This window comes from Arvicanthis niloticus, chromosome 2 (assembly GCF_011762505.2).
Source record: "Arvicanthis niloticus isolate mArvNil1 chromosome 2, mArvNil1.pat.X, whole genome shotgun sequence".
Classification (NCBI taxonomy): Eukaryota; Metazoa; Chordata; class Mammalia; order Rodentia; family Muridae; genus Arvicanthis; species Arvicanthis niloticus.
The window spans coordinates 27,393,167-27,414,497 of record NC_047659.1 but is presented as its reverse complement, the minus strand read 5'-3'; the positions used below and the strand labels follow the sequence as shown (position 1 = coordinate 27,414,497).

General features: G+C 41.7%; 1 protein-coding gene across 2 annotated transcripts in view; it reads right to left on the bottom strand.

Annotated features, from left to right (window-relative positions):
• Window positions 1-6,208: 6,208 nt before the first annotated feature.
• Lypd6 (LY6/PLAUR domain containing 6) overlaps window positions 6,209-21,331 on the bottom strand; it is a 137,022-nt gene continuing 121,899 nt past the window's right edge. For both annotated transcript variants that reach the window (XM_076928733.1, XM_034496882.2), the window contains exons 4-5: window positions 10,917-11,047; window positions 6,209-9,121 (exon numbers count right to left, since the gene is read on the bottom strand). In XM_076928733.1, coding sequence (XP_076784848.1) covers window positions 8,954-9,121; window positions 10,917-11,047 — 299 coding nt within the window. In that variant the 3' untranslated portion in view covers window positions 6,209-8,953. The remainder of the gene's footprint in view (window positions 9,122-10,916; window positions 11,048-21,331) is intronic.

Below are 21,331 nucleotides of genomic sequence, written 5' to 3'. Positions count from 1 at the left end.
GGATACAGAGAATGATAAGTTGTGGCACCATTTAAAGATCAATGAGTCTTTGTAGACGTTTATAAGTCTTTGAAATTGTGGATTCTGAAGTTTTGCTCTTCAGATCTTTGCATCCAAGATCAAGATAATGTAACTGTCTGGGGGCAGATCCAGCATTGGTAGTTTTTAAGGCTCCCAGGGGCCTACAGTGAGCAGCCAGTCTGAGCACATGGTTCATGCAGGAGTCAGAGGCCCACTCTGAATTACCAGGTACACTAAGGAGGAACCTTCCAAATTGCCAAAACCATTAGCCAAAATGTATAGGCTTAACTATTTTTATCTGTGCTTTTCATTATGAAAGTATTATAACCACATTACGTGCAAAAAATATTTTTGAAACAGAAAAACAGGAAGTTATTATGATAACTTGAGTAATTGGAGTACTTTGGTTCATTTTCCTTAAGTGTTTTTTTTTTTTTTTTTTTTTTTTTTTTTTTTTTTACTGTGTCTTTGCTTCTTGAAAAGTATGACACATTGAATAGAACACGATAGTGCTGCTGTGTTCATTTGACATTGAAAACATCTCCAGGGCAAGCACAGTTTATGACCCTTCACCAAGTGCACGTTCAGTTGTTATTGACTTAACCACCCCCACTCCTGCCCATTTAGCTTATCCCGACTGTTTTCTTGAGTTACAAATGGTGCTTCAAGGTACATATTCGATCAGAGCAGTGTTTCTATATTTTAGGCAAATGACAGAAGTCGGCTTATTAGGTCGGCATATGTCTATTCACAAAGCCCTCAATACATTTAGCCACATTGCTCCACATAAAGGCTTTAAAATTTTAAGCTACACCCAGAAAGAGATGCTAGCTTCACAGCATTTGGCACTAGATTTTTTTTTTCAGGTGTGTGTGGGGGGCAGGGGAGGTACAAATTTAATATGTGAAAATGTATCTAAGGCCAGAATTAGTAGAAGGGTAAGCTTGGTTTTAACTCTTGTTCTGTTACTGACCAGCTATACCACTCAGAGAAAACACTTTTTTCATTGTTTTGTGAACTGAATGATAAATTCTTTCCATATATCTACCGTGTTCCAAGCCTAGTTTTCAGGGAACTTGTAAGTAGCCTGAAAGTTGGGTACTGAAGGAGCAGCCTGGGGCTAATTTTTCTAGACTGGTGTTCACTGAGGACATCTCTGTGATCCTGCTTCTTTATCCCAATGGCTGCTGAGCCCTTTGTGTTTGCTGGTTAATAATGGCACATTAGAATGGACAGGAGTGGGGAAGCCTTAAAACCCCCTAATGATTTAAAGCACCCCAGACCACCTCAGTCTAGCTGTTGAGCTTGGGTGCCTCTGTTAACTGAATCACAGCTGATGATGGCTTTGTGACCCACTGGGAGACACCAGAGGACATGGGTGCTCTGTAGTTTAGTCTCCAGAAACCCTCATGTCATGTTCTACAATGATGATGTGGAATTAAAGGAACATCTGCTTCCTTCCACTGTGGTCTCTTGGAAAAAAAGTACCACTAGGCACGCCTGCTTTGTCATGTTAATTCTCAAATGTGTGAGAGTTTAGATGGGTCCTTACCCTTCCTTTTTGTGAACTTTCCATTAATCTAGTAGTCTTTGGCTTATCCCAAGGGCGCTCCCAGATCCATGCACAGGTTTTCCTTCTCCACAGAGGCCCTGTAAGCTATGCTTCAGCAGGGTCAGCAGTGGGCAGCACCTCCTAGAAGGTATCAATGCCTGAGGATACTCTCCCACTTGTCTCTAAGTTGGTCTTCAACTGCTGTCCACAACCATCAACAATCTTTCCTGCAGCCTGTTTGCACAGCTTGCCTTGTCCATTCAACTTCATCCTTTGCTTATGTAGGTACCACGGATACAGTGCCCTGGCTACCAGGCTGAAGAATCTTAAAGAGAACACATCCAGAGTCATGCTCAAAAGCAGCTTTTCCATTGTCTGAATATAATAACAACCTGACAGTTTGGGACAGACTTTGTCTATCCTGTTGTTTAGTGGATACAGTCACTGAACAGGAAATCTGGAAGCTGGTTCAAAGTAGATTCCTATTGCTTTAGTGCCCCAGTTTTATTGAGGTGAGAGCTCTCAACATCCCACTTTCTTGGGTTACAAATGATGCTACAAGTTACGTTGTGGTACCTCTGAGTCAGCTAGATTACTTGCTCTAGGGAGCTTTAAACATCAGACAATGATAGGCCCTAATGGATGCTGATGGGCGGCTGTAAGCCATTAGGCATGAAGGGCTAAATAACCATCAGGGATGATTGATCATAACCATGAAACAGCCTTGGTGAAGAGTAGTTCAGATTCATTTTCAAGTTATATTTATCTACAGTTAACTATCATCTTGTCCCAAGATTGACCTCATAACTGTCCTAAAGCACACCATCTATGTTTCAACACCTAGTCTTCAAGTTAGCTCTTACACTTAACAGGGCTTTCCTTTGGATTTGGTATCATTTGAGAACAGGAGAGTGTTCTCAAACCTCCAAAGTAAAGCTGGTGTCTCAATTCTGGCTGCTATTAGCAACCTCAATTATAGCCTATGCTGGACACACCATACTAGTCTACTAAATAATTCATTCCAAATATAATTTCCAGATTTGTTGTTGCTGTTGTTGTGTGGATTGTTTTGTTTTGTTTGTGGGAGGTATGATTTTGAATTTCATGGTGGTCTTGGCCAGTCCAGCGTCAAGGAGGGAATGATTCTACACAGGACCCTGGTATTTAGGTCAGTGACAAAGTATCCACAGAGTCATAAGCACAACAATTTAAAGTCAGGGACAGGCCCAACTCTTCAAGTATTTAAAAATCTTTAAAGCTAGGGTTCAGCCTGCTACTGACACGCACCAGAGAGCCAAGCTAGACCAAGCCATGCTGATTCATGAGGAAGTCCAAATGTGCTCTCCTCCAGTGCCAATCAGCACATTTCACCAAAGAATCCCAGCACAAAACACTGGAATGTGATCTCTCTCCCTGAGCAACTTATCTGCTCACATCATGTCCAGGCCGCAAGATGTTCCATCCTGCCTTACTGCTAGAAGTCGGGTGGGCGCCAAGCCTAGTCAGCTGAGAGGTTGTTACCCTGGAAACACAGCTGAAAAGATAGATGTGTTCAGACTCTGGCACAAACCCTGCCTCAACAGTCAGGCATCTCTGTAGATAGAGTAGGACCCACACATTGCATTGATTCTCCTCAAATATGAATGGGTTTACTGAGGCTGTGACTTATTTTTAGCTTTTCCGTTTGCCTCCTGGGTGACTCTGGTGGGGGGCAGGGTGGTGCTTTGTTCTGCATGCCTACACTCAATAGACTTCTTTATGGATGCACTTTCCATAATCTGACAACACAATTCCTGGCATCTTTTCAAGAGGAGATGTCAGTGGAGGCCTGAAATCTAGGTGCAGATTGTTTATAATTTGAGATACACAGTAACCCCCTGAGAAAACTATATCCTACTAAATGATAGTGTCTAATTTCTTCAGATTGCCCTTCCTTTTTTTAGTGCACAAGTCTGAAAGTGATTAATTCTTTGAATATTTCACTTTTCCTTTATTAATCATGTTATTCATTTACATTTCAAATAGTATATCCCCTTACCAGTTACCCCTCCACAACCCCCCCCCACTAGCCTATTCTCCCTCTCTCCCTCCCCTTCGCCTCTATGATGGTGTTCCTCTACCCACTCACCCACTCCCACCTCATCACTCTAGCATCCCCCTATGCTGAGCCATCAAGCCTCCCCAGGACCAAGGGCCTCCCCTCCCACTGATGTCAGATAAGGCCATCCTCTGCTACATATGTATCTGGAGCCATGGATCCCTCTATGTATACTCTTTGGTTAGTGGTTTCGTCCCTGGGAGCTCTGGATAGTCCGGTTAGTTGATATTGTTCTTCCTATGGGGTTGTAATCCCCTTCAGCTCCTTCAGTCCTTCCCCTTGCTCTTCCATTGGGGTTGCCAGGCTCAGTCTGATGGTTGGCTGTATTTGGATCTATATTGGTTAGGTGCAGGCTTCCTGGGTTTCTTACAGGAAGTTTTCCATGTTCCCTGCCATTCCTTGCCTTGGTGATACCCATAGCACCTCCCAATCTACAGCCAAAGCAAACGGGCACTTCCAAACTGCTTCTGTGCTTAATTACTCCAGGCATCACAAAAGGGATACTTGGCAGAATTTAATCCTTAACACAGTCATGCAGTGTCCCTAGTGACAAATGGTCTGAGTTCTCTGGGGTTCTTTCCACACTCACAGAAAACAAGGCAGGTAGACCAAATGTTTTCTAAAGGTCCTTCCACTTTCAACTCAGCAGCCTGAACAGTAGCTTTCTAGTAAAACTGCTGGAGAAAGGAGGAGGCATCATGCATGCCATCCTGGGGACGTGTGTGGAACAGAGGAATCGGTCTTTTAAGATGAACTGCCAGTGTGACCTTCCTTGGACACAGCCAAGCTGTAGCTTTCAAGTAGAAAATGTGTTTGTGTTGATCAATAGAAGTAATGCACAGAGCATTTCAAGGTGCTTTGAAGATTAAAAACCTACAAAAAAGTCAGTATTGACAGTAGGAGAACCAAATGGAGGACCCTAAAGAAGTAATTTCTCAGACCCTAAATTTTAAATTTCAACTTGAAATAACACTACAAAAATTTATACTCAGCTAATTCCAACACATGCAATTTGCAAAAGGTAAGATATAGATTTGCCAACAGAGGAAGTCATGGGTGAGTAACTGATGAGAATGAAGTGCATTTTGGGAACTGGCAGGATTGCTCAGTGGGTAGCATCTCATGCTTCACAAATCGGAACCAATTATGGAAGAACAGGACTCCTGAAATGTGTTCTCTGATCTCCATTGGAAGGAAAGAACCAACTCCCAAAAGTTATCCTTGCACTTCCATACACAAGCCAACACGTGCAAACATGCACAGGCATGTGTGTGTGCTCACATGCTTGCAAACACACAAACACACACACACACACACACACACACACACTTCGTACACTGAAACAAACACAGCAATAATTTTTAGATTAAATTTAAAAATTAAAGGAAGAACATTTTGAAAATTCTTATTGGTTTGTCACACCAGTTTTGATCAGAAACTTTTATACTAAGATATATATATATATATATATATATATATATATATATATATATATATATATATTCCCCCCCCCCAGTAGATCCAGGGAGTATTCCCAGCTAAAGTCACCAAGCTTCTTATCTACGCCATAGTCCTGCTCCAAGAGGCTGTGCCATTGTAATAGGAACTCAGTCTCCAAGGTTACATTTTCTCAGTGACACTGAGAATGGAATCAGTAAGAGATGCCCAAACATTTTCCTACATTTCATTCTAGAAGATAAATTCAAGGAAATTCAGCCAAAACATTTGTTAATGTTTTTTTAATTAGTTCATATCAAAGACTCTATGGGACAGACTAAACAAGACTGCCGAACTGACATACTGGTATCCTCTAAATTTTATGACTTGTATAAAATATTATGAATCTGTTAGAGATAAACTATGAAACTTAACTCTTTTATATTTATATTTGGCAGAATCCTTTTAAACTCCTGACCTCAGTATACATAGTCTGGGTTTTTTGTACCACTTACATTCAATACACAGGAGCTCAGGATTGCAAGGTACACCATTTTAAAGAAACAGGTGACACAGTCAGGCTGAAGATTTTCAAGCTTTCTTTCAGTCTATTTCTATAAGAAAAATATAATAGCTGTATTATATAGATACATTTTATATATATATATATATATATATATATATATATATATATATATATGATTCTAGGATTTCTTCCCATTCCAGAAGAAACCAACAGAGGCAAACTTTTCTATTATAATTATTATTCATCTTAAGAATAGAGTAGGATTTTAAAATAAAGTTAATAGAATGCTACACACACACACACACACACACACACCACATCTATGGTTTTTGATTTAGCAATGAAATGTTCAAGGAAAACTATAGACCATATTGAAAAGTCTGACAATCTTTCCTTTGATTTTTGGAGCACTTATCTGTATGAATCATTTGGCATGAGTATTTTTCATGTGTGTATTTCCTGACATACTTGGAAAGTTTGCGATGGAAAAAAACCCACTGTGTTGCTAAGCCCATACCTTGACATAACCTGATATATTAATCATTGACATACACACTTGCAGGTAGACGCCTAATGAAACACACTTAAAATCTTTATTCATTGATTTACAAAGTGTACAATATTTACATTTAGGCATTAATCCCATACTAACATAGATGTTGAAGAAAGTCCAAAATAAATATGTAGAACATAGGTTAATATACACATCATGGCTCTTTGCATTTTAAGCCATCACCAATGGTGAGGTTTAATGGAAAGTTTAAAGTGACAACAGTCACATGGATAACTCGTCCTGGACCTTCCTTGGCTTCTTGAGGCTGGGGGTGGTGAGCAAATCCACATTCTTTTAAGAGAATTAAAAAGACTTTGAAAGGCATTATGGATGTGTGCAGCACATGTGTACAATGGCTGCATTTACTCCCCAGGTGAGGACAGTTTGTACCCTTGAGAACCCAATCCCTGAAAACCAGCCAGGGAGGCTCTCGTGTGGTCAGTCCCTTGTCTCTTGTTCAGACTGCATGCAGACTTGGCAAATGTCAGCCGAATGTGACCATGCACAAAAAAAAAAAAAACCCGGTACCTGTAGACATGTACAACATCAAATTCTCATTGTCTTATAGCATCTTTAGATGCAAGGTCAACTATCTCCTCTCTTTACCAGAGGATAAATATGGAAGCTATAACTTTACTCCCCAAAGAAAAAGTGACAACTGGGGACACATGCAAATGTTATCCTGAGAAGCAGGATACGTTGTTCTACATGATAAGATGGGGAAATTCCCATGAAGTCAGGCCTAGAGGTTTTCCTAGCTGAGAAATTCCATCCCCCCTCCCCTGTTTGTTTCCAAACATGTCACATCTCACATAAACTAAATCTGAAGGAAAAGGCTTCATTTATCAAACTTCCTTGAGCCTTGGGAACCTTCATTTGTACACATCAATATGTTCTGTTCTTACAGAATTGATGTAGGGTTATATGGCCTAACTATGTAAAGTGCTTAGCAAAGTGCCGGGCACATAAGAGGTGCTTATTACAGGTCTTTCTCTCCTGCTCTCCCATCCGCAGTTACAAGCAAGAAATTGATAAGCCTGCCAAACTCTTCATTAAGGCTGTGTGATGCAACTTCAATGATTTGCATCAGAGTTTCTGCCATTGGTCCCTGAGGGGGGTCTCATTTGAGCTAAAGTTCCCTGTGCAGGGCAGATATATTTTAACATTATTGACCTCTTCAAGACATAGCTCTGCCAAGTTCCCTGTGGACACACCCCACAGCCCTGCAAAGACAGTCATACCAGTGATAGCCTCCACACTAATATTTCTTAGGTAACATTTCTGGGGAGGCGATGAGTCAAACCCTTGAGGGAAATGCAAAACTCTTGTTCGTAGCACAATGACTTTTTCAGCATCAGTACGAAGAGAAGATCACAGATAACTTCCCATAGACAGGAACGATGACAATCCCTACTGCTGTTGAAAGCAAGTATTCTAACTGATATTTTGCTCAGAAAAAAAAAAGAAAGAATTCTTTTGAAATATAGTTTTCAATTTATACCATACAAAAATAAATGTTATTTAAAGAATTTACATGGGAGAAGAAAACAAACATAATTTCTTAAGTTAAAAAAATACACGAAGGACAATGAAAGCCTTTTCTTCTTCAAAAACAGTAGCTGAGAGAAATAAAACCTACTCCTTAAGCCACCATACTACTTACAATCCACCTTTTTCTCATCCTAGCACCTTCGTGCTCTTATCTTACTGATCTAATGAGATGGTAACTTGGAACTTTCTCTTTAAAGTCACTGTGGTTGTGGAAAGAGACAGCTCTTTGGCAGTAAATACTGTGGAAAGACAGAATTTTGCTTAGCCTTTGCTGAGCCCTCAAAACAAGCTAAGACTCAACTCCACAGAGCTTCCTGTTATTCTGAAGTCCTCTCTCTGACTAGATCAGCTATATCTGAATAGAATGCAACACCTGGAGAAAATAATCCTACCATTAGCAATTTTTTAGATGCTACTGGCCCAGTTGGAATCCAGGAACTCAGGAAGCATAATTAGTTCCCAGTCAAGGCCAATCTGTCCCCTTATAAGAAGGGATAACGGCATCTTGTGGATGCTAATTTCATCAAGTTAGAGGAGATCTTTCTCTTTTCATTCCTACAAATACAACAAACTTTTATAATTGCCTTTTTTTTTTTTTTTTTTAAATCTTCTACAAAAAGCAGAAGGAACATGTTTCCCAATGTTAAGATAAGAAGACTGGTGAAATTAAATTGAGCAAAAGCTCTTTCAACTCTCCATCTGAATCTCAAAGAAACTATTCCATTTACTTCGGATTTAACCTTTTAAACTTCTAAAGCCATGGGTGCAGGTGTGATTGCAATTAAGACAATGGTTCTTTACTCTTTTCCTGAAAAGAATGAATATCTCCTGCATCCATAGCTTACTCCTCAGAGGGCTCGGGGCCTCCTGCAGCTCATGCATGGATTCTGAAGCAAGAACCCCAGAACTTAATAAATGCAGAACTCTTGCTTGGAGCAAAATCACAGGTTTGTGGTATAGAAATCAGGGTCTATATTGGGGGACAGGCTGACTCAGATGAGACTGTGGTTAGGCTGGAAACGAGAGCAGAGAAGCAATGTTTGCTCTTCTTGGTAATGGTAATGGTAATGGCTGGCTGCGGTGACATCTGTCTGTGATGACAGTCTGGGGGTGCTGTGGTTGCACTGTGTCACTACTGCCAAGCCAATGACTCATGCATGACTATGGGCCATGGTGAAACCCACAGAGCTCATCGACATTTGGTAGAGAGGGTTGCTACAAGGTGAGTCCCAGCCACACCCACAAGCAGGACACAATCACTGACACACAGTGTGGGTGCCCACTCGTCTGATTGATAGGCGATGTGGTGGCAAATGTGGCATCAGTTTCATTTCGAGGGAGCGGTAGATTACAGATATTTCCTTCACAGCAGGAGGTGCAGATCTGAAAGGAAGAAAGAAAACAAAGGGTGAGGAGAAACTGGCCTGTTTCAGAAGGAGGTCGAACACTGGGAGGAACAGTCTCCTGCCTGGCAAATGAGAACAGTCTGCTCTAGGAAAGGAACACTGTCTGACATTCATGAAGGGCAAGAACAATATCCCATCTTCAAAGTGGAAAGGTTCAGCCCAAATTTCAGGGCACTTCACCTGTAGCTGCTAGGCTTCACAGACCTCTGAGCTATCAGTTTTTCTACCTCTGATATGGGGACTGTGAAACTTGCCTCCCTCTGATAGGCTCTTCCTGACAGCAGGAAGTCACTGTTCAGAGGTTAAAACTTCCTCTTTGAGATTTTTCACAGTGAGGAATGAAGTGGCCATGCCTTGGGTCATGTGACCCTGAACGCTCACCTTCAGTAGAACTACGGCTATGGTTAACTCCATTCTCCTGCATGGGAAACATTTGAAGGGTTCTCATTCATTCAATTACCCTGGCTCTCTACTGCTTTACTCTTGAACCGTATAAAAGAAGTGAACCTAATGGTCTATTGACAGAAGTTATTCTGGGCCATGGCTACACACTGTATTGACCAGCAGCCTCAAGACCAGTTGGGGCTTATTAGCAATGCAGAATCTTACACCTTACCCAGCACTTGGGGAACTAGAATCTTAATTTTAACAAGATCCCCAATGAATCAGATTCATAAGGTGGTTATTAGCCAATTCAATTACTAGTCAGGACAGATTTAAACCTTTAGCCACGAGCAAAGTGAGTCCTGAAATAGCATAACACAGAGACGAGACCTGAAGGATGAGAGGTGAGTTTGACTTCTACTCCATCCCCCTCTTACTAGCTGTACTGACACAAGCAACTGAGACATCTTTGGATTTTCAGTGCTTCTCTTGGTTTAAAAAAAAAAAAAAAAATCACACTAATGCTTTCGAGCTGACACCAGCTGCAGGAAGGGTTAGCCAACAAGCTTGATTTTGCCTTTCTTCGAAGTAGTAACAAGTAGGCAGATGACATTTTAAATTTTAATTCTTAGTGAACTTGAGAAGTTGCTTAAGAATTGTTTCTGCAGCTTAAAAATTGAAAGCATCCCCGGGGGACAGTGCTGTTCCAGGGTATGGAGAGAGGGAGTTTCCCTCAACCCTAGGGAAGTGGCCTGACAGGCTGGCAGATGTCACATAAAGGCCAAAGAGTGACAAGACCATCCAGTCAGTGCGGGTGCACTGCTGAAACAGCAGGACTCCAGAGATACACAATGATGGCTTCTTTATATTCTCCTTCTTAGATGCCCCCCAAAGCTCATTTTATATAGAATGCTTTGTGTACAGGTACCAGCTAAAGTTTAAGGGGGACAAATACACAAGACAATGGCTTTCTTATCACCTGTCATATGACTCAGGTGCCAGTGGAGAAGTTCCCTAAACTGGGACCCCAATAACGTCACACACCCTCAACTCTGCAGAAAGTTATCAGAATATACTGCTGCCTGCTTCCTTGGGTGGATGACTTGGCGTGTCTGCCATGCTCTACCAAGATGTGAAAGAGTGGTCCCTGATCCTCTCCTTTCAGGGCTCTTCTGAGTGAAGAGAGGCTTATGATAATCGTCAGCATCCCCTTTGCTTAGACACTTCATCTGCTTGTCGTTTGCTCTGCTATACATCGGTATCCTAAAGCAAACAGAAAAGCGGGTACATTTCCATGGCCGTGTAAAGACAGTGAGGCAGCCTAAGTAATCTGCTCATGAACACTGAAGAATCAGGTAAGGGCAGTGAGAGCTAATGCTTTCCCAGACCTTGTAGCCATCATGCTCCGAGTCTCTGCAGCCTGTGGATAAACACTCCTCCAGTGGGACACAGCGTTTGGTGACAGAGATACTGTTTCCTGTGACTTCCATGGTGTGCTGAGTATAGCAGTATCTGGTGTCTGCCAAGAGAAAATAACCCTTAATTGAGATGGAAAGTGCAAGCCTGGCTTGACTGAGAAGAACACAGCAGGGCTGTTTTCCTGGATGCCCCTGAAATTAATTTTACATGAATGTTCTAAATACACTCACCAGACAATGTTTTCAGGGGCTAAATCATCAAATGGCTCAGACACCAATAAAGATCCCAGGACCCCAATAATGAAAAAAAAAAAAGTTATCAAAGTAAGTTTGTTTCCTGCTCTCAGAAGAATGATCCTGAGAGTCTGCCATGCTCTATCTAGGTGACTCCCAGGAAGGTATGGCAGCACAGGGTGGAAGCAACCTCCATGCTAAGATCCACTTCACCATGGCAGAGCAATGGCCTTCTGCAGAACACTGCTCTCTCTGCCCATCATAATCCCTCAAACCAAGACACAATGACATAACTGCCTTTCCACACACTTTGCCATTGATCTTATTTTTATTGTTGGGGGGGGTGACTGCTTCAGAGGACAGCTGCTTCTGGTGGTGAGAGCCATAGGAATTATTTTCAAGCACATTTGGAAGAGTGAGCTCGAAGAAAACTTGGGGTGTGTAACAACAGGCTTTCAGAAGATGGGAGATTATAGCTGGTGTGCATATGTGATGTTATTCCCATATCACATCAGAAAAGTTAGAAATGGATACATTTTGTTTGGTTAAAAATGATTCTTGACAAAAGGACGAACTTGGCCATGAAAACGGCCAGATTGAGAATGTTCAGAGACTGACCAACACAATAGGTCTCCAAATCTGGTGAACTTCCTCTCTCCTACTCTGATTTCCATGCCTCTCTGGTAGATGATGGCCACTGTGGGAGTCTAGAATCCTTCTTTATCTTGAGGAGAAAGCTTAAGGTTTCTTCCAGAATTCCAGAGAGACTTTAAGAAGTAAGACAAATGGCATTGCGGATGTAATTATTTATGGCCTGCAGGCAGCACAGCGCTCCAGTCCCACCTCTGAATCCCAAGAGGATGAATAATTCTTAGGAAGTGTCACTGAGTTGTTTGTCATCCACATCTTGGCTCTCACTCTGCAGGCTTTATACATTTGGGGTACTTAGGTGCTAATGTGGAATTATGATCTTCCATGGTGTTATTTATTAAGCAATAAAACCTCCCCACATCAGATTCTGTCATGATTTTTGGCATCTTTTAACCAAAGAGCTAATGTTCAAAGAAGAAAGCTTAAGATCTTAGGTCCCAAGAATGAGCTAATACAGACCACATTGAACCATCTGAAAAAAATGCAGACTTGCGGGGGGGGGGGGGGGGTGTTAAATGTCTTCCTAGCCATGCTGATCTCACAGGGATGCAAAAATCACCTCTGAATCTGACCAATAGCATCTCCTTTCCCAGGGTGACACTGCTGTGGATGTTTGCTCCATCTCTGGAGTGCTGCTCCCACAATGCACCCTGTCTGGAATTGTCTTCCCCCCCCCCCCCCAGGCAGTCTCCAGTCAGCTCGTGGAGTTCTTTGGGATTAGGTTAAGTGAGGTCACCTGGGGGGTGAACACCTGGTAACCCCTCCCCGTCCCCCTCCATCCCCCTCCACCCTGTGCCCTCTATCCCTAAGCCCTGGCCTCTAGTTTAAGGTGGAAGTGATTGGCTATTGGATGAAGGGGAGGATGGTTTCTCATCTGCCTCTGTTTGGCAGACTTTAACAAACAAAAACCAGAGGCCTAGGAGCTTACTTTGGCATCAGACAAAGGACATTTATGGCTGTGATGGGTATGTACACCTTTCCCACTCCCACTGCAACTTCAAATGCTGTAAAAAGCAATAAAAGCAGGAATGTTCTTATCTCCTGTTCCTGCACCGCTCAGGCAACTTGGGCAGCTGCCAGAGGCTGTGCAGCCCGGAATGTAAATGCGCAAGTTAACATCACACCCAGATGGAATTAGTAAATCATTATAGACTTCAGGCTGGGAAAACTAGGTTTGTCCCTCAAGTAATGAATGATGTTGTCTGAAATGAGCCTTAAGATAACAATTGGTGAACTGGATATGACTGACTACATTTTCTTCATATTTTTCTTGTTAATTTACTAATGGGAAAGTTTATTCCTTCAAACTCAAGTGGTTCCAGCAACTGATTGAAATATCTTTTTTTGTTTTTCTTTCAGGAAAAAGTACAAAACCCTAGCATCTGATAAGTTAATTTTTGCCATTCCGTGGTAAGGGGAGATCATTGAAAATCCTGAAACAGAATTTTCTCCTAAACACCATCATGTGTGACCGATAAAACAAAGATATGTTGAGAGCTGCTATCACCTCTCACAGTACAGACCTGAACAGCAGTTCCTCCGGGGTATCCACTCCACTTCTTAACTTGCAAAGGCCCTAGGTGGGTCTTGAGTGAAATGTTAATGTAGAAAAAAGGCTCTGCAGTTAAATATGGTTTTGCAATGCTCAAATAAAGCTGAAGTGGTTTCACCGGTGCACATTTTATGAGCGTCTTCAATATGTATGGTGATCTGTGATCTCCAAGGGTGCGCTGGGGTGAGCAGATGGAACTTTCCAAGCAGAACCAGGTGAGCCACGTGTGGCTTATCACTGAGTGAGAGCACTGATCAAAACTGGGTTTTAGCTACAGAGCATGGCTCGCCACGCATTCTGAATAATCCTGGGGTTGGTAATGAGGTTATATGAGAATCAAGCCTGCCGATAACTTCACACTAAAAGGATTTCAAAGGCTTTTATCTAAAAGATAAAAGATGGATTTGAATTTCTACCAGGTTAGTTTCAACCTCTAAAATCTCATATTCTGAGACTGCATGGTATTCCCGGAGGTTGAGAAGCCAAACTGTTTAACTCGCGGTAAAGTAAGAAATAGGAAAGACGGCTTAATCAATAGCTGGAAAATACAAAGTATAATTTTCACAACATACTCTGTCTCTGTCTATCTGTCTCTCTGTCTCTCAGTCTCTCTCTGTCTCTGTCTCTCTCTCTCACACACACACACACACTGCTTGTGTCTCTATCTCTCCCTCTTTCTCCTTAGCCAAGTTTTGAAATTCAAAACCAGTTCACAGCTAACTCGAGCTTTCATGAACCTACCATTATGGTTCCCAATGAAAGAAACTGCTTCAACAAACTGTGTGGGATTATTTAAATTAGAGGGATATCATTTGAAATGTAAATGAATAAAATGATCAATTTATAAAAAAAAAAATGAAACAAAGAAACTACCTATGCCCGTGTCAGAGGAGAACACTTCCCCACTAGATTCTCTGTGGCTATGCTAGTTTGGGTTTTACACAGAGATGTCTAATGTTTAAAGCACCGCTAGGAAATAATTCCTTGGATGCAAGAAAACGAATGGGAAGGAAAGCATTTTAACAGTAACATCACACATTATACTGCAAATAAGAGCTAGCGGCCCCTCTGAACTCAGCTTCTTAGCACTCAGCGCCTGTGTGCTGACTCAGGAGTCTGCGTGGCCTGGCTGCTCAGGCAGCAATTGCTTCCCCGAGGCTGAGGTGCAGGGTCTCTTTGCAATTTCTACTCTACAGTTTAATCACCTCTATGAGATTTCCCACCTAGACCCTAGAGACTTGTCTTCTCTATCTGTTTTCTCTTTCAACGCTTGTTTGAACCAGACTGTAGACATTTTGTACAGCTCTGACTTGAACCGCTTTTCTCTCAAGTGACCTCGTCAAACCCCAGCTTCTACATCTTTAGAATGTAGAACGTCCTTCTTCATCTATCTCCTGGACACCACCAATGCCACAGCACACTTCACATGTCTGCAACGAAAACCCTTCTCCCTCCCTATTATCTCCACGTGTCAACCCCAGGAAGGCACTACCTGGAATGTGACACCTCTATGTTTCCAGAAAACTCAAACCAGAAATGCTCCAAATCAGAATCTCTAAATTCTCCAAAATGTTTCCGTTCTATATTTCCTACTGTAAGATTTCATCACTTCCTGGTTTGGGTCCGAATAACATTCTAGAAAATTGACAAGTGTGTACAATTTGAATTCACTTTTAAGTAATGAATATTTATGGTCACTTAGAGAGCCTGAAGACATTGGCTTTATGGTTATGAATGAACAGATGAACTTCCATAGTCTACTCACATGCCTAAAGACTCCAGCCATCACTAAAAACAATCTCACTAAAACTTGACAGAAATCTTGTAAAACAGGGCCTCCCTTACAAATCAAACGTCAGGCAATGTGTAACTGTTTCTATTGTCAAACAGTGGGAAATGCTGGATGTGTGGGTGTTTCCAGACAGGAAAGCAAGAACAGGGGCTGAAGAGAGCAGAGATCTGACAGATGGCAAACGCCTGGACCAGTGGTTCTCAACCTTCCGGATGCTGTGACTCCTTAACACAGTTCCTCATGTTGTGCTGACCCCAAACTAGAAGATCATTTTCACTGCTACTGTATAGCTGTAATTTGCTACTGTTATGAATCATGGGGTAAATATCCCCGTTTTCCGATGGTCTTAAGCAACACCTGTGAAAGAGTCCGTTGACCCCCCCCCCCCCAGGAGATCACGACCCATAGCTTGAGAACCCCTGCCCTGGCGATCCTCTCTGGCAGATCCTCTTAAGCTCTATGGGTCCCTGAGGCCCAGTTTTCTCCTCTGCCCTCCAATCTTTTAATGTTCTTCAGACTGAGAATTTTCCATGGCTCTGTTTTCAAATCACTGGCTCTTTCCTTCGTTGCCTCAACTCTGTTGGGATAGTCGCCGGACACTTTTATTTCAAGTACAGTCATGTATTTTTTTCCCCCACATTCAGAAATTTTCATTTGGCTCCTCTCATATTTTTTATTTCTTTGCTACTTTTAGTGGAATGATGATTACTGAAGCATTTCTTTTTTTTTTTTTTTTTTTTTTTTTTTTTTTTTTATTGGCACCGATTCAAACTTTTCTTCTGGCAATTCTCCATCTCTGCCTTAGTTTGGTATTCATTTGTAAGAGCTGGGATCTGTAGTGTCCTTCAAAGGTCCCTGTGCTAAAGTCTTGTTGATCGCCAGCCTTTGGTGTTACTGGGAGGTAGTGAGGCTTTAAGAAGTGAATGAGACCTTGTGAGGAAGTTAGGTCATCAAGGATGTCTATGTCTCCAACTGTCCCCAACCACTGCCACCAGTCAGGCGAATAGCTTGCTCTATCACGGCTCATTTTGTGCTTCGTAGCTGAAGGCCTAAACTTAACTGTCATTCAACTCTCCAGGATGGTGAGCCACAATAAAGTTTCCTATTTAAATAGTTTGTTACATCAGGTTCTTGCTATGCTTTCCATTCAGTTTGAGATCTCTCTGGTGTAGTGAACGCTTTTTTTAACTGAAATCTGGACATTTTCATGTGATGCTATAGCATTCTATACCATATGAAACCTCCTGGCTTGAGAATGCTAGGGCTGTCTGATAGTCCTTCCCACTGAGGTTTTACAGATGCTGTTCAGAGTATGAGGTGGGGCTTATTGCCTATGGATGGTGGGAGGCAAAGTTCAGACTCCCCACCGACCCAATTTTTACACAGGATGGGGTAGAGACAGCTCACTGTTGTTGGACTCAGGGGTCTAATATCCAGCACCACGCTCTCTGCTAGCAATATGGGCAGACCTCATAACTACCCAGAGGGAATGAGGTCCCCATTATTTGTCCTTCTCTGCAACCATCCTAACAGGTTGAGTGAAACAGCAGAGTACAGCCAGCCATGAACTGAAGTGTGATCTCTCTGTTGCCTTTTGCTGGTAGAAGTGGAATTACAATTTTTTTCTGTGATGTTTGCTGAAAGTAATGGCTTTATATAAATGTCTCCTGCTCTTCTAGACTGCCACCTTCCCCGGTGGTTTGCTGGAGAAGCTTTTGTTAGGGTTTATTGTGCTGGTGTGTTAGTCAGCTTATTCTTAGTTCCAAGTTTAGAAAGAATACTTGAAAGGCACCATGATACTACTGTTCTTTGGGTCCTGAAGGCTAGTTTGCAATGGTCTCCTTATCCACCTTCAGTATTTCTCTTTCTTTTTGGTTGGTATACAATGGTCAGGATTTTACTTGCACTCAGTAAGGGACACAGAAGATAGCATCAGTGGCATCTCCCCAGCAGTGAAAGCCTTTAGCACCTCTGGCAAAAGACTAGATAATTCTACTTAGGAAAATGGTTTGTGCGCTGCATGGTGTTCAGCCATCCATATGACCTCTTCAGACTGCATGTCCCTAAACATCTCCTGTGCTGGGCGGGAAGCCTGGTTCTGATCTACTGTTCTAGATTATGAAGAATAACATCCATGTTTGTTGGTGCCTACATTCCTACAAGATGTAACATAGCCTTGCACAACCCACGGGTCCTTAATTGATTACGAAGATCAGTGTAGCTATGGGAAGGACACATCTTCCATGCTCTTTTGCTTAAAGCTTAATCAAATTAACACACTTTATATCTGTGATAATTATGACATCTCTACCATGTCTGTACTTTGAATGAGCTCATCTAATCTATTTACTCATCTAATTCATCTCATCTATTTATTTTTTAAATAAATTAAAATAATTTATTTAATTTATCTCCGGTTGAAGAGATGGCTCAGTGGTTAAGAGCACTGACTGCTCTTCCAGAGGCCCTGAGTTCAATTTCCAGCAACCATATGGTGGCTCACAACCATCTGTAATGGGATCTGATGCCCTCTTCTGGGGATGTCTGAAGAGAGCAACAGTGTACCTGCATATATTAAATAAATAAATAAATAAATAAATAAATAAGATTTATTTACCTGCTCAGTGAGAACTCTAATTTTTGTATAGTGTAGCCACTTGGGAAATTATTTACTAAGATCTATTAAGAGTATACTCTATCAACTTAAGTCATATATTCACACACTCACTCATTCTCTCTCTCTCTCTCTCTCTCTCTCTCTCTCTCTCTCTCTCTCTCTGTCACACACACACACACACACACACGCAATGGTAAAAGGAAATGAAAGTTCTAGTATACTTATAGAGAATTATTTGTACAACTGAAAACTAGAGACTATAAAAATGCCCACTGGCATCAAAATAAATAAATTAGGGCCTCTATCCACATAACAGGAAGAACAAACGAAAAGAGATTTAGTAAGGTAAGTATATCTCATATAACACTGAACAAAAAGAATCAGAAGAACAACTAAGAAGCCAATACAAGACAAAGCTGATCTATATTATTGGAAATCGGGATGGTGGCATATTAGTTTGTTAGGACTGCCATAAAAGCTACCAATGGACTGCTACCAAGGCTACAATTTTGGAGTCCAGCTTTCTTCTGAGGCTGCTTTCCTTGGCTCATCAATGCCTTCTTTTCCCCACATATTTGGGCCATCTTTCCTCAGTGCCTGTCTAGATTCTAATTTCCCCTCACAAGTCATAGGGGATCAGCAGTCACCCAATGATGTCATCTAATCTTTGCTTTAAAGACTCTGTCTCCAAATAGTCACATTCCTAGGGCTGAGGGGTGAGACTTTCAATATAGGGGTGAGAGCATGTGCTTCATTCAATAACAGTGACACTGGTCTGTGGGGAAAGGACAGAAATAGGCACAAGAGAAGCTTCTGAGCTTCTGGAAATGGTTACTTCTTAACATGGGTTCTGCTTCCACCGTGTGTTGTGTTTGTGAGAAAGGTGATACTGTTTGCTCTCCCGTGAGTATACCACGCCATAATTCCAAGCTTGGTAATGGAAAGGCACTCATGATGAAAGAAAAGCAATCCATGAAAGGATGTCTGCAGATACAGCTGCTAAAGAGCCAGATTACTTACTGTACTCCCTAACAGGAACTGTAGAGCCTCTGATGTCCAGCCATCAGGTTATCTTCTTGGCTCTTGGACTCCTACCAAAGGCTCTCCAGAGACTACCTGTCACTATGGACTTTTGTCCCGGAGACATAAATTAACAGTAAACAGGTGGCCATCAACCCAACTGAGTGGATACAAGTCTCCTTTCTCTTGCACCTCTTGGGAAAACTGCCAGACAATTGCATCCCTGTTATTTTCAAAAACATCAACCACACTTTTTTTTTTTTTTATTGGTACCTTTCATTTCTTGAGAGACTTTTCCTAGAACTTCCCTTGAGGCCCTCAGTCCCTTCCTCTGCCTCTCAAGCTCTGGGGTGGTATACTCCACCAAGCTTGGCTCTATGATCCACACTTCCTAATGACAGATGACACATCCACTCGAGGAAGCTCTCCCTTCAGAACCTGACATTCAGAAAGCATGTGCTCATTACTAGGCAGGGGCCAAAGTGCTGCCTGGGAAGGGATGTAAGCAGCAGTGAGGATCAATGAGACTGCACAGCAGACTGGTTAAAACAAAGACAAGATGGCAAAAGTGTAAAACAGACACTGCCCACCTGAGCTGGACATCTTTCTCACTGCTGTGACAAAATACTCAGTCTAAGAAACTTTGATGACTTCATTTTGGTTCACGGCTTGAGAGAAGTTCCTCTACCATGCAGGGACAGCAAGGATGAATTTATGGTACTGGGAGTGTGTAGCTAAGATTGCTCACAACTCGGTGAACAGGATGCAGGAATCCAGCCAGAACCTGGGTCCCCTCTAGCCTGGAAAGCCTGGAAAGCCCGGGAAGCCCGGGAAGCAGCAGCTACTTCCTCTGGCTGGGACCCACCTCCTAAAGGTTCCAGCACTTACCAAAACAGTACCATTGCTGGGAGCAACTGTTTAAAACCCAAGTACACAGAGCACACTTCACATTCAAACTATAAAAGCAAAGCGATAGAAAATATCTAGACAAAACCATTGTGAACTGGAGTAGGCTTGATATTCTCAATATATTACTACCACTACTACTTATACTATCAAAAGTAAAAAAATTAATAATAATAGTTTTATTTACGATGACAGAACTTTTGGTTTAAAATATTTGGATAAAATATCTAATATATCTAGTATTATTATCTATATAATATCTAATCATAGTATTAAATGTTATATACATTATATAAAATATGTATAAATAAATAAATGAAAGAAAAATTTCAGAAATTTTACTTGCTGAGACAGCCATCCATGTATCATCTTACCAATACAAAGAATAAAATTGAAAAAAAAAATAAAATACAGCTAAAGCTACTCAAATCTGATGAAAGCACAGGAAAGCTTCTGGAATACATAGGATTTGAAGAGCAAGGTACCAGAGAGGAGAAAAAGCTCTCATTTAGTTAGGCCTGACGTGCTATACCTGGGCTTCTCTTGGGGCATTGGCTAATGCAGGAACACACAGGTACAGAAGCTGGGAAGCCAAGCAGAAGGTGCTGCCAAGGGGCAGAGAAGTAGGGGGAAATCTCAGTCCATTTCAGCGGGATTGCATGCCCAAACCCAGTTCAGAGCTAGTTGGATAACTGGGAGGAAAAAGAGGCTGACAGACAGAATGGAAGTCAAGGTTGGCAGTTATTCATACTTAATGTTTAAAAATACTATGGACTTCCAGCTTCTGTTGTTTCTGTTAAAAGTAAGTTTGGGCAGCATTGTGTAGCAACTGTTTGTGTGCACAGATGGTGAGAGGACAGGGACTTTTAAAACTCAGAGCATTGGGCAGTATTTGGTAAAGGCAATGCTTGTGTTCTCATGCCTGACAACCACTATTCCTGAATAGACCTGCCTGTCAGGAATATATATGTACACGTACCAAAAGACACAGAAAAGAATGTTTATGCTATTCAAAACCGGACAGAGCCCAAATGTTCACAATAGCAGAACAGATGAATTTCTGTTGTATTCACATAATGATCTACTAAATACCTGTGAGAAAGACTAACACTGCAGCTCACGGAACACTGTAGTTCCGTACCCAATATTGTTTGAAAGCAAGACTATGTCACATTGAGCTGCATTTACACAGAACACAAGACTATGTCACACTATCGCTGCCTTTATGGGGTAGGATGTAATGATTGAGAGACCGATAGAGTTTTATGACTTAATATACATGGCAGACACTGGGAACCTTAACCAGATAAGGATAATGAGGTGTACACTTATGATTTTTCTTTGTTTGTATTTTGATATTCTCTAGAGGGGGGACATTTAAGACCTCTATTTAGTATGGCAGTACAATGAGAAGAGGGAACAACTAAAAATCATCTCATTTCTCAGTAGCCCAAGGAATGAACTCTCCAAAAAGGGAACGATCCATAGGACACACACTGAGTAAGATCCTGGTTTCCTATTCTGGGAAGTTTCAAAGCTTCGAGTTAATATGGGATTAAGCCTTGGGGGTGGGGCTAAACCCTAAATGTAAACTTGCCTAAAAGAAAGAAAAA